At 36.9% G+C, this 12,597-nt stretch overlaps 1 protein-coding gene across 3 annotated transcripts in view; it reads right to left on the bottom strand.

Annotated features, from left to right (window-relative positions):
- Positions 1 to 4,421: 4,421 nt before the first annotated feature.
- Positions 4,422 to 12,597, bottom strand: part of LOC129281592 (protein eyes shut-like) — a 48,039-nt gene continuing 39,863 nt past the window's right edge. For all 3 annotated transcript variants that reach the window (XM_064112979.1, XM_064112980.1, XM_064112981.1), the window contains exons 8-10: positions 11,171 to 11,273; positions 8,009 to 8,153; positions 4,422 to 6,630 (exon numbers count right to left, since the gene is read on the bottom strand). In XM_064112979.1, the coding sequence (XP_063969049.1) occupies positions 5,866 to 6,630; positions 8,009 to 8,153; positions 11,171 to 11,273 (1,013 nt within the window). In that variant the 3' untranslated portion in view covers positions 4,422 to 5,865. The remainder of the gene's footprint in view (positions 6,631 to 8,008; positions 8,154 to 11,170; positions 11,274 to 12,597) is intronic.

Below are 12,597 nucleotides of genomic sequence, written 5' to 3'. Positions count from 1 at the left end.
GCAGGTTTCATTAAGCTGTCTGTAAAGTTACACTGGACTAGGCAAACAACTCAAATCCCTTAAAAAATTGTAAAATATACATATTATTATAATATACATATATTATGTAAAATACATAATAGAATGTGCTGCAGTCAACCCATGTGAGGTAAATGGGTAGGGGAGATCGGGGTTAGTTGGAACGCGGGGTAAGTTGAAACATTGTAATTTTCTTTAATGCCTGTAAAATAAATTTATGCAATACTGCCCTCAATGTATTGCTATTAATAATACAACAGCGTTGTATTATTAATAGCAATAAATTGAGGGCTATCCCCTACCGCCACAAATATACATGTAGGAGCACTTTGGGCACCAAATAACGTGGATATCTATGCGATATAAATACCCTTCTTCATCATATTTTCAGTGCAGTCATGTTGTTTGTAAAGTCAAGCATAAATTTGCATACAGCTTTGTGAAACCACCCCCCCAAAAAAAGTAATCAGCGTGGATGTCAAAAATTGAAATGGTTGATAAAAAAAAAAACATTTCAGAGAGGGAGGCATTTTTACTTCTTCAACATACCATGGCTAGACCAAATTTTTTTCATGAAATTATTGTCATAAACATCAATATTGAAATGAAACTTCTATTGTCTTAATACTGTTTCTATGACAACTGTTTCAGTGACCTTATATTTCAAAAGCAAGAATAACAAAATAATGCAATTTCTCTGACAAAGTTAAGTGTGTTAAGTTTCTGAACTGAGATCAAATGCCATCCGCTGAAAACTTCCAATGGAGTAGTCATGAGCACAATATGTATCAAAATAGGTTGAATTCATGTTTGTTTTTCTTTAAAACATAATGTACGCATTAATTATTACCAAAGTATATCATAAAATAATATAGCTTCTATTTACATTAATATAGACTGGTATTTATTTTAATAAAGCAGGGATTAGGTTTCAAGTGATAAAAAAAAATCAGAAGGGAAAGTTTGGTGATTACTGTCATGTGCACAAAAAGGGAGATTTTGTGAGGACAATTTCATACTAGATATTTAACAAATATATCAGTAATCAAAGTTATTGAAAAAAAATTGGGATTTATGCAATTTTTAAAAGGGATATTAGATTGTTTGAATTGGTTACTGGTGAGTTATTCTTGATTTTGAGATATGAGGTCACTTCTACTTCCTGTAACACGAAGTTAGCAAATTGATTGCATGATTGATTTTCATGTTTAACAGTACATGGTGGTCAATGCTATCAAACGTAAAATGTGTTCTCAGATCAATTGCTAATGTTTGTGATACAGGCCCGTAGATAGCACAAAGCCAATGAATACTGTTCATTTATGAAGTCAATCAATTTGGAGCAAAGCACAAGTCAAACACAGAGAGCACTACAGAATGAAACATTGGAAACTGGCCTTAAATCAAACATAAAATCAATCACAGTTTGCATCAAACTTCAGTAACCCAATTGAAGTTTATACCTTGTTGGTCGACGATAAATGCATTGAATCGAATTGAATTCATATGCAATCAAATTGAAAATTTGTGATTAATTTTGGCTCTGTGTGCTTCTTGCACTGGTATAAATTGACTTCTTACAGTTTATAGAAAAATCAATCAACCAAGTAAGTTTTATGATCTAAATCAATTGCAAACGTAATTAAATGAAAATTGTCTATTAACTGCAGGCCTGCAATAAAAAGGAATACCTCATTAAGTGAAATTGATCCATCTATTTTGATTTTCTACAAATGCCCCATAGTAAATTCATTAGGTAAAAAAAGTCATATATCATTTCTCCTCAAACGTGAAATATATATACTGGTCGACAGTGGCTTATTCAGAAAAAAAAGAGGGGGCGCAAAGAGCAAATCTGAAAATACAGGGGTCCAGATGGCTTTATTTCTTAAATGTAGCCATAGGGCCTAATGTCCAATGGATCGTTCTCAAAATGTCAGAGAGGGGGCGTGCATCACTTGTGCCCCCGCCCCTATCTGCCACTGGTTGATAACACCTAGGAATAACTCCCAACAAATGTAATTAATAAATATATTTATTTCATTTTTAAAAATATAAGTTCATTTTCTTCAGTTCAGGTTCAACCTGAATAAAAGGAATAAATACTATTTGATGAAAGAGATAACTTATTTGTTAAGCATTTATAGGCATCATGCTGATGATGTACAAAGGATTTATGTAAGTGGACTATTATTAGTTTAAAAAAACACATTAAATGGCAAAATCTCCATGATCAAATTTAAATGTAAGGAGAGGTATTACATTGCCATGAGCTATGAAAATAAGCTGGCAGGTTCAGATTGTTGGAATTACTGAAAAAGAATTCTGAAATCATGAAAAAGTTTGGTACATAGCTACGTCCAAGAAAAAGTAAAAAATCACAACCAATAAATGTTTGCTTAATTTTTGTGTGCAATCAATCTCTTTTTCTCACCAAACAGGAGAAATACCAATGATTTCTTGTAAGAAACTCCAAAGTATTCATCTGCTAAATGCTATTTATAGGGAAATTTGAATGATCTAAGATGTCAAAAAAATATAAAGAATTATTTTTTTCAAAATTGAATTTGTAACAACTCCCCATCAATGCAACATTTTGTTGTACAGTGCATCCCAGAAAAATGGTTTTCAAGTTGTTTTCCAACATTTGCAAAAATGATTCATAATATATCATTTGCATCAATAAGAATATTCTTATCTTGCTTTTAAATGTAATATGAAGGATCTTAGATACATGTACTAATAAGCCAGGAGAGTTGTTTAAATTTCTGTCAAAAACAAGTTGTGCAGAAAAATAAAATGCTGCGCAAAAAAAAGACTGGTTCATTTGCATTTCTATTCCAAATATTTACTATGCCATGTTTATTTTATGATATCTCTACAAGAGGAAATATAATTAATTCATACCTGAATCGCTTTGCAAATTGATTCTGACAATTTTTAAAAATCTTTTACTGGCAGTAGATCTCCATGCCCATGTGTAAAAGGATTCACCAAATATCTAGTCTCTCAAAGAAGAGATATTACTCGTGTAATTCATGTCAAATCCGAAGTCAAAACACATTTGATGATTGTTATATTTACAGCACCTCTGAAAAAAAAATTGATTTTCTTTTTTTTCTGGGACACAGTGTAGTTCAAGACTAGAGGGGGGGGGGGTGTTTCACAAAGAATAAAGTCTGAATATAACTCATGCTCAAGTGCCAATGCACATGTGATATTTAAAGCCTAATCCCATTGATGAATACACATTAGAGCTCATCTGATGAGCGTGATCTGACTTAAACAGTAATGCATTATAATACAACATGCATAAAAAAAAATAAAAAGTTATTTTTTTTTTCTTTATCAGACTCAAATCATAGTAAAATACCCCCTCCTTCAAAGTAGGGATATTTTGCATGTGAAATCAATTCAATAGTAATATTCCACAGGATGATAAGATAATATAAGTGAGATGTTATCATTTTCTGTGCATAAATAATACAGAGAGGATGCCTCGCATCTTCCCTACACCAAAAAAAAAGAGAAAAAAAAGAACTATAACAAAGACAACATAGATATGACTCCTTATCAATACAACACAAACCTGATTAAGTGTGCATTCAATACTATATAAATACAAAATATAATTCTCATGATAGTTTCCTCACAGACACAAAAATAATAATCTCTATTATGACACAAAACATTATGTTTCAGTTGAACTTAATAATAAACTACCATGTATTTTTTTTCATAACATATTAAGTACAGAGTAACAAATATACATATAAGTTAGGTTATTTATAAATAAGTTTTACAACAGAGAGATAAAGACAGAGGGAGACAGTGAAAGAGAGGGGGAGAGACAGAGAGAGAAGGGGGAAGACATTTACAGTACAAGACAGGTGCAAAAAACACACATTTAAATAGGATAAGTAAAGTAAGCATAGATTTGGTCCCTACTGGTATGAGATATACACAAACAACGGATGATAAATGACGAGATGTATTCAATGAGCACCAGATGAAGAGGGGATCAAAGAGGACAATTTTTTCAAGCTCTTCTTCCAATCACTTGTGTTGTCAAAGACGCAGTAACAAATAATGGAATACTGCATTAGCCCCAATATTTTGCCGTTTCATTTTCACAAATTTTGCACCCCAAATCGCCATAGAAAATCTCTTGGATAAATAAAGTGAATTAAACAACAATAGATTGGAAATTTTTGAATGAACTTCTCTTTTTGAAGAAAATTTCCAAAGTATATCTTTGTGAATATGTGGATCAATGATTAAAAAAGTTTGCTTGCACCTAGAAAGCAGCTGAGCAGTTCAGATTATTTAATCAGTTGATGAAAACTTATGGGGGGGGGGGGGCAATAACAAAATCCCAGTGAATATTTTTTTTTGTTGGGGGGGGGGATTCTATGCATGTGAGTTGAAAAATCCAGATAAAGAACCTATTTTCCCTATCCTCCTCCTTCCCCCAGAAATGTTTTGCTGGGGGGGGGGGGGGGGCAGGACGCGTGACATTTTTTGAAAAACTTGAAAGCGAGGGAGCGAAGCGACCGAGCTTGTCTTTTGGGTGCTTTTGCATGAGGTAAATTGAATTGATTGATTTTGTGAAAATTTTCAGTATACAAATGTCAGTTTTCAAAATTTCTAAGGGCAACTGCCTCCCCCCGCTGCGAACGGCAATGCTCCCCTCCCCCCCTGGCGTTAAATCCCTAAACAAGTATTTGGATTCAATGCTTGTTTGTCAAGATTTGATTTCAATTTTGGAGAGTTTACTCCCATTTGAAAACTATGAAAACTTGGAATATCTAATATCAACAAAAGTTGTCAGTCATTCATTAAGTTGTGTTAAAATCATGAACTGCTTCATAAAATGGCATATGCTAGCTAATACCCCCAAAACTATCATACAAGCAGGTTAAATTATGCCCCAAAACAAAACATTACATTGTTTTACTTGTGGTTGAACATTTTTGAGGAGATTCTGTATAACATGAATAAATCTAGATACCAATTTGTGTTAGATGCATGGAGATATTGTTCTTTTACTGCAGAAAATTTTGCTTTTCCAAATAACTTACTTTAGACTCCCTGCATCCGCTTCATTTACTTTGTTTTGCTCAACACTGTGATCAGAAAAAGGCTCAGGATATGGGACTTTCTGATGTCAAATAATGACTTCTTGACAGCAAATACTCAAAATATAACAGTACATACTGTATAAAACACAGTCGTGAATTTTGATGCAGAATAATACAAATAGACAAACAAAATCTGCTCCAAAACTTGAATAAAGTCAAGGTCATATACTGTATCTATTGATAAATCTCAGCGACTTTTGGGCCCCCGTCTTACAAAGAGTTGCGATGGATCCGACCAACCTCAACTATGGAAAGCCAGCAACGCCCACATCTAAAATGCATGTTGGTTCAAAATGTTTTCTAGATATGACATTCATAAATTCGTTGTTGTGCAAATTTCCTACAGAAAAAAAGTATAACACTGATGGATTTCCGTAGAGTTACGATCGATTGGATCAATCACAACTCTTTGTAAGACGGGGCCCGGTTGATGTTGATTTTATTTGCGACCTGAAGTTTCATGATCACAAAACTGCCACTTCATAATCTTATCATGATTGGTAATTACAAAACGAGACAAAACAGTGATGGTGTACTCAAGTACACGCAGGTAATATCTTTCTTACATTTGACAAGAAATAGTGCCACTTGCTGCAGCAGAAAGTTATATAATATAGCTGTGTAAAGAGATCAGAGATAATAAATAAGTTTTTATGATTATACAGTAAGTAATGTACAACATGTTGAGATAAAGTCTTTTCGTGCATTAAACGGCATGCGGTGGGCTACTCCTATCGATTTCATCTTCGTACCTATTGCCATAATAAGCATCGTTGGCGTAGAGTTTGTTGTTAGGTTGGTGCGATTTGCCCTGCAAGCTGAGCCCACCGTGGAATGGGTTTTCATGCAGGTTGACGTCGTGAGGTGACGCGCAAGAGGTCGAGTGACCTCGCGGCGAGAGAGACGGCGAGTCGTCTTGTGCATAGGGGTTTGAGAAGTGGACGTTGGCATTCACCACGTCAGCACTGAAGTCTCTGTCGACGTTGTCGTCGTAATCCTCGCTTGGTTGCGCCAGGTGCGTCTCGATGGCCGAGATCTGAGGATTGGGCACATCGACGACGTCATCGGGCTCCGAGGAGCAAACGCTCTCTCCGTCACTACATACGTCCTCCTTGGGTAACATGATTATGCTCGCATCCTCACACGCCGCTGTGTCACCGTGGTACTCTTCTATCGTATCCGCCGGCTCGTTTGCAGGTACCGCTTCGTAGCCCAGCCTACGCCGCTTTCCGGATCCGGGACTTGACCCGGTCGAACGATGGCTCGATGTGGAGCGATTTGAATGAATGCTCGCCTGCGATATTTTGCGAGCCGAACCGTTATGCATCGTCCTTGCTACCACTGGATTAGCTTGGACCGGAACACTGCTGTAACGCACATCCACGGAGTGACTTCTTTGACTGGGTGTCGAGTGAACACTGCCCTCGCTCTCCATCCTCATGACAGTGGGTGGGGCTGATGGTCGTCTTGGCTACGGGTAAAAAACAAATACATGCATGATACCTTTATTTGGTGACAAGAACAAAACATATCCCACGACAATAATTGTAAACAGCAAAATCTCTTTTCAACGATGTACTAGTAAATCTGCACTGGGGACTGCCTAACTCAAAACCCCTTGTGCATGTGCATAGCAACAATGTTTGCCAAATAAGTTCATCACAAACATCGTGTCGAAACATAGAACTTCCTATTCTGAGAATAGGATGAACAAGACCAAGTCATTATGCAGTGCATTGCAGTGTACAGGAAGCCACAATTCTCGGTTCGTCCACTCACCACATGGTCTACTTTCATTTAGTCTAGTGCCATTCCATCCATCAAGATTTCTTCTAACAGCCATTCGGTCTAATAACCATTTGGTCCAATCATCACTTCATCTAATCACCACTTCTTCCATAACCATTTCCTCTCATAACCAGTAGGTGTAATATCTATTTCATTTTCATTCATTTTGCACACTTAGTCCCATTAGACCAAATGGCTATTGGACCAACTGGTTATCAGGCGAAATGGTGAGTGGACAAATTGGCAATTAGACCATGTGGAGAGTGGACGAACCGATGGTAGACCAAATGATAGTAGACGAGTTGGCAATTGGACGAATTGGGAATAAACGTGTACAACCAATTTTTCCAGCAGTTGTGAATGATTGTAATCTGCCACGTGCATATTTGACAATTGAGATATCTACGTATTCCTTAAAGGGGAATCCAACCCAAATAAAAACTTGTTTTTATAAGGAAAAGAAAATTCAGACAAATTGATAGGTGAAAGTTTGAACAATATTGGACAAACTACAAGAAAGTTATGAATTTTTAAAAGTTGTAAATATTGGTAATCACTATACCCATGGAGACTTCAAATTGGCCGCATATGTGATGTCAAAGTGATGTAAGGCAAGGACTACTCTTCCATGTACTCCAATACATATGGCTAAAATGTAATTTTTCCCAAAAGTTTTATTTCAAATTATATTTTTCTTTCTTGAGGACATAAAACAATATACTACCTGGGATATATTTAGATTACTGCCCCAGGGGAATGGGTACTTAGGAGAAAACCACATATCCCTGATAATAAAGTACATGGCATATGGGAAAGTTGTCCTTGCCCCTTGTCATAATTTACTTACTCAGTTGCCAATTCGAAATCTACATAGTATTAGTGATCTCAATTTTAAAACAGCTATAACTTTCTTATTGCTTGTCCGATTTCTTTCAAACTTTTACCATTCTGTTTAATTTATTTTTCTCCTTCCCAACACCACATTTTATGGCCAAGGCTGGATTCCCCTTTAAACTGAGTTTTCTGTTTTTCTGGGACACACTGCTGTAGTCCCGACTTACTTCCATTTCCAGTTCCTGTATGCCTCTGGATTGGTTCCCTGCCTGGTTATTGGTGTTCTGGTGCAGAGGATGGGGTACGTTGTAGCTGGGGGGTCGCAGTGGATTCCGACCTGTCTTGGCCCTCTTATGCCTCTCCTGATAATTCCTGGAGGAAACAGAAATCAGTCGAACCGTTCTGAGCTGCTGATGAATAAGCTAAAGTCCCAATAATATAGTCCCAATGGCATATCAACATTTTTTTTTTTTGGGGGGGGGAACGCACTCAGGGCAAGCCCCCCCCTCCAAAATACTGTATCACTGCTGTGGTTTTACAATCTTATATCTCAGAATTCATAAAAAATTTTAATGGTTCTATATTATTTCCTCTATTTTGCCTTTCATTAATTTTGTTTATCACTTATCTGGATGGACAGAAATATGCTCTTTGAACCAGAGCAATGATTAGGTTCAAGTCGTTCTAGTTACTGATGGACAAGTTACGGTCTTGATGATTCAGTACGGTAACTCAGGATGTGCTCTTAGAGCAATCCCCATTTTTCTAAAGATATAAGGTGAGGGTAAGAGCTGTGGTAGGGTTTTTATTTTAGAATCATGTGATGATACGGATTATAAGGAATAGGCAATTTTTAAAGCTAATGTTTATGTTTGGCTTCATGTGTGCCATTCTGTTAGGAGCAAATGTCATGGAACCTTCGAGTCAAAAGTTCAGCGGCATTGCAGTTGTGGTATTAGAGTTGTTGTCGAAGGCAGTAGATTGAATTGAGCACAATGGTCAATGTAATGAAGTGTAAAAATCCAGCCTAACACTTTTAGGCTACATGGCCCTAACTGGACATAATGGTCACTCAAAAATCACTGGCCGACCCTGACAGTTGCTTTTGTAGGTCAGAAAAAAGTTTATAAACATGTTTAAAAATTCCTCCATCTGCCAGTTACTACGTCAGCTCCAGGGAGGTAGTGGAGGCCAGCCTCGAGTCCACATTTTGCCAGCCTTGGCCTTGGCCCGAGGCACGTTCACCAAGTCTATGGGAAACGTTTTCTCCAGTGGCCTTGTGACTTGTAGGTTCCGGACAAGACTACATCCCTAAGACTCTACTCATCTATTATCAAACCAGTTTTTGTTTGGTTTGCTTAAAATAAAAACCATGGTTGTATTACGGTCCAGAAAGATCAAGATGGTCACCTTACCATCATTACACGTCAAGATTGCGATTGACTGTTGCTCTTATGCGAGGGTTTGTCAATGGCACTTGAGTGATTGTCTTTACGGTTCCGGACGTAAATACTGCAAATGGGTCTGCTACAGTATATAACAGCTATAATGGGGTCTACTACAGTTGAATGACAGCAGATCTATGTTTCAGAAACATCATAACGGTCACTCAACCGACATTGACCATTGTGACCAACGCTTGCATGACTACTGCTCTAGTGTGAAAGCCCCTTTCATTGTGCCTTTTGTCCTCCTATTAGCTACATGTAGATCCAAACTAGAATCTGAACCTTAACAAATCATTTCTGAAGTCCTACAAAATCGACATTGAGTTTTATTTTTTTTGTCAGTGGTCTAGTGGTTCTGACTCTTGCCTTCCAAGCAGAGGATCATGGTTTGAATCCAACCCATGGTGTTAATTTCCTTCAGTAAGAAATCCGTCCATCTTGTGCTGCACTTGACCAAGAAAATCAGTTCCTGGCATTGAAACCCTTCTGTGCCAGGATGGCATCCACGCTAAAACTCTGCAGAGTGCTTCTAATTAATATCCCAAGGTGGATTTGAACAGCTGACCCTCTGAATGAGAGTAAGAGGCAAGAACCCCTACACCAATTCACTTGCAATCATCTTACAATTTGCGCATTCGAAACAGTCTCCATTGATCATGCTTTTATGGAGCACAATACTATCGTTTCCATCATCATGCATTCATAAACGGGCACATCCAATTACTTACTTCTCAGCTCATGGCTTGAACATATAATCACCTTAGTTCATTTAAAAAAAATATTCAAAACAAAACAGCTGTATTATTGAGTGGCGCTGGGCTTGGAGACCTCACATAAGATTTCAAAGCTTGTTCAAATTCATTTTTCTTAAGACAGCTAAAAAAAACTCCTTCAATTTTAGAGTTATGACACATTTGCCTATGAAGAGTTCTCTCTATAAATTTTGAGACTTTTCAGATAACACAAAGTGATATTTCATTTGGTTTACACTCTTTGGCCCATATTCTGAAGTCGGTTTTAACTTAGACCATGGTCTAACTCTGCTAAAATTATGGAAAGCCAAAAATTACATTTTCCTGACACTGTACATTTTTTTATGATTACTGTGCTCTTTCCTAACTTGTGAAAGAAGAAATTTATTTATTCTTCTGAATGATTTGAGAGAAAAAAGAGCTGACGTATTGAAATCATACTATCAGAGATTTATTCCACTATTGGCTATTCATAGCTAAACCACAATTTAAAACCAGAGCTTAAGTTAAACCCGACTTCAGAATACGGGTCTTCATGCTTTAACCAACGCATACCCATTTGGTTAACATATATAACTTACTACATGTAACTGTCGGTTAAGAAAAATCTCCATTCGTTTGACATGCAATTTTCTTTTAACCAAGAGTAACTAGGTTCATATGTCAACCAACCCAATATTTTTTTTTCTTAGAGTGTAAAAAAGAGAAATGCTAGTCTGCAAGCACAGACTCATATTCGACACTTTAAATAAAACCATGTCTAGAGTGAAGACTAGACTAGTCTCTCTCCAGCCACAGTACATAGTGAATCTAGTCTCACTACTTCAGACTCTGCATTACGTACACTATGCGAGATTGCGAAAACCAAAGGTCTGCGCCTGCAGACTAGGGACATGCATGGAAATATGCAACGGCCTGTAACATGCATCAGGATTGAATGGAGCGGTTTAGATCGCTCCAAAGTTCCGCCACGCCTTAGGGTGTACTCCGGGACTAGACCGATCTACAATGTAGACCATGTCCACATTCACCATGCCTAGGAACATACCAAGGGGTCTGGTCCAGATTGTTCCTGATCTTTGGCAATTAGCCTTTGGGTGCTGTATGGGAATAGGGTGTGGTGGCCATTAGACCAATCAGCAATTTACCTGCGGAGAGAATGGTCTGATTGCTCCCTTATGGTACTCACTTGTTTTTGATGTAGATGAAGACGACAAGAAGAAGGACCAGTAAGAGGCTGATGAAGATGACCGTCAATGTGATGATAACCTTCATAGAATTCTGCTCGATGCCTGATGTAGGAGGTAAAATAACGGTTTAATAGTCACACAGATAATCCCACCACCCCTTCTTCAAATCAATCCCCAAGGATTACATGAAATCTACTCTAATGACAAATCATCATTTCTTTTGTCATAAAAAGCTTTGAAAGTCTGGTTTCCTTACTTCAAATACAACCATAATTTCATTGACTTGCCTTCAAGCCCATGAAAAATTTCAATACCAAAAAAAAAAGTAAATGCCACCTGCCAAGACTTTCATACATGTAGCTTGGACACGTACATTTTCTGAATCAATCACAGTAGTGACATTTTGTTTTGTATTTCTTTTTTTGTTGGGGGGGGGGGTTGTCTAATAATGCACAATCTCATGAAAATCAACCATATGTACTTTTTTTCTTCTTCTAATTTTCATTAGAAAATGATAACGATAATCAATTCCTTGATGACACTTTGAGTCACTATAACCTTACAAGTATGTTTCACACTTCTTGAAAGGTTTGTGGTTCATTTATGAGCCCCCCGTCTTGGCCTGCCCTTGATCAACGAATGGCATACAGCCCAAAAATGTCTAATTTTTCCACTTCTCCCATCCTCCAACACTTCTAAATAAAAAGAAACATGGATAATAGGGGACAATATTCCATTGAGTTGTGCATTTTTTCAAGGGTTCTCGTTGCCAATGAATGTTTTAATTTTTACCTCCCCCCCAAAAAAAAAAAAATAATAAAAGGAGAAAAATGTTATCAAAATAACAATGGTTGAATATTGAAATGGAAGTCAACACAGATCAAAGGCGGGGGCCAGAGCCTTCTCATCTATGGTTATTATATTGGCAAATCATTCAGAGGCTGGGGGGGTCCCTAGATCTTCCAATACCCCTCCCCCACACACTGTTCAATGCTAGGGTCATAAGTGGTTTTGGTCTGGTATCAAAGGGTAAGAACTTTTCCTCCGAATTACAAAGTCAATCTCTAATTACTGATTTCTGATTTTTCACGAATGTTTTTCAATGAAAACAAAATCATAAAAGTCAATCTGTGTAATACCAACAAATAAACCTTTTTGAAGGCTTAATATCAATCAATTTTGTTAATTCTGTTAAATTAATTGATTTTATTTGGTTTGAAACATTTTGAAAACAACAATTTTACCCCTCTCATTTAAATGCCTTAAAATCGTTCTTCTCTAAGAAAATCTCCAAATATTGGATTTGAAAATGAAACTATTTTACCCCCAAATACACCAATTCACATTGAATGCATTTTAATGCTTATTTCCCTGTATTCATATTCCAGAAGGATTTGTTCAATTGAGTTTGTCTGGACTGTTGAAT

This window comes from Lytechinus pictus, chromosome 18 (genome assembly GCF_037042905.1).
Source record: "Lytechinus pictus isolate F3 Inbred chromosome 18, Lp3.0, whole genome shotgun sequence".
NCBI classification, from domain to species: domain Eukaryota; kingdom Metazoa; phylum Echinodermata; class Echinoidea; order Temnopleuroida; family Toxopneustidae; genus Lytechinus; species Lytechinus pictus.
The sequence above is the reverse complement of the archived record's forward strand: the minus strand, read 5'-3'. Positions and strand labels throughout refer to the sequence as shown.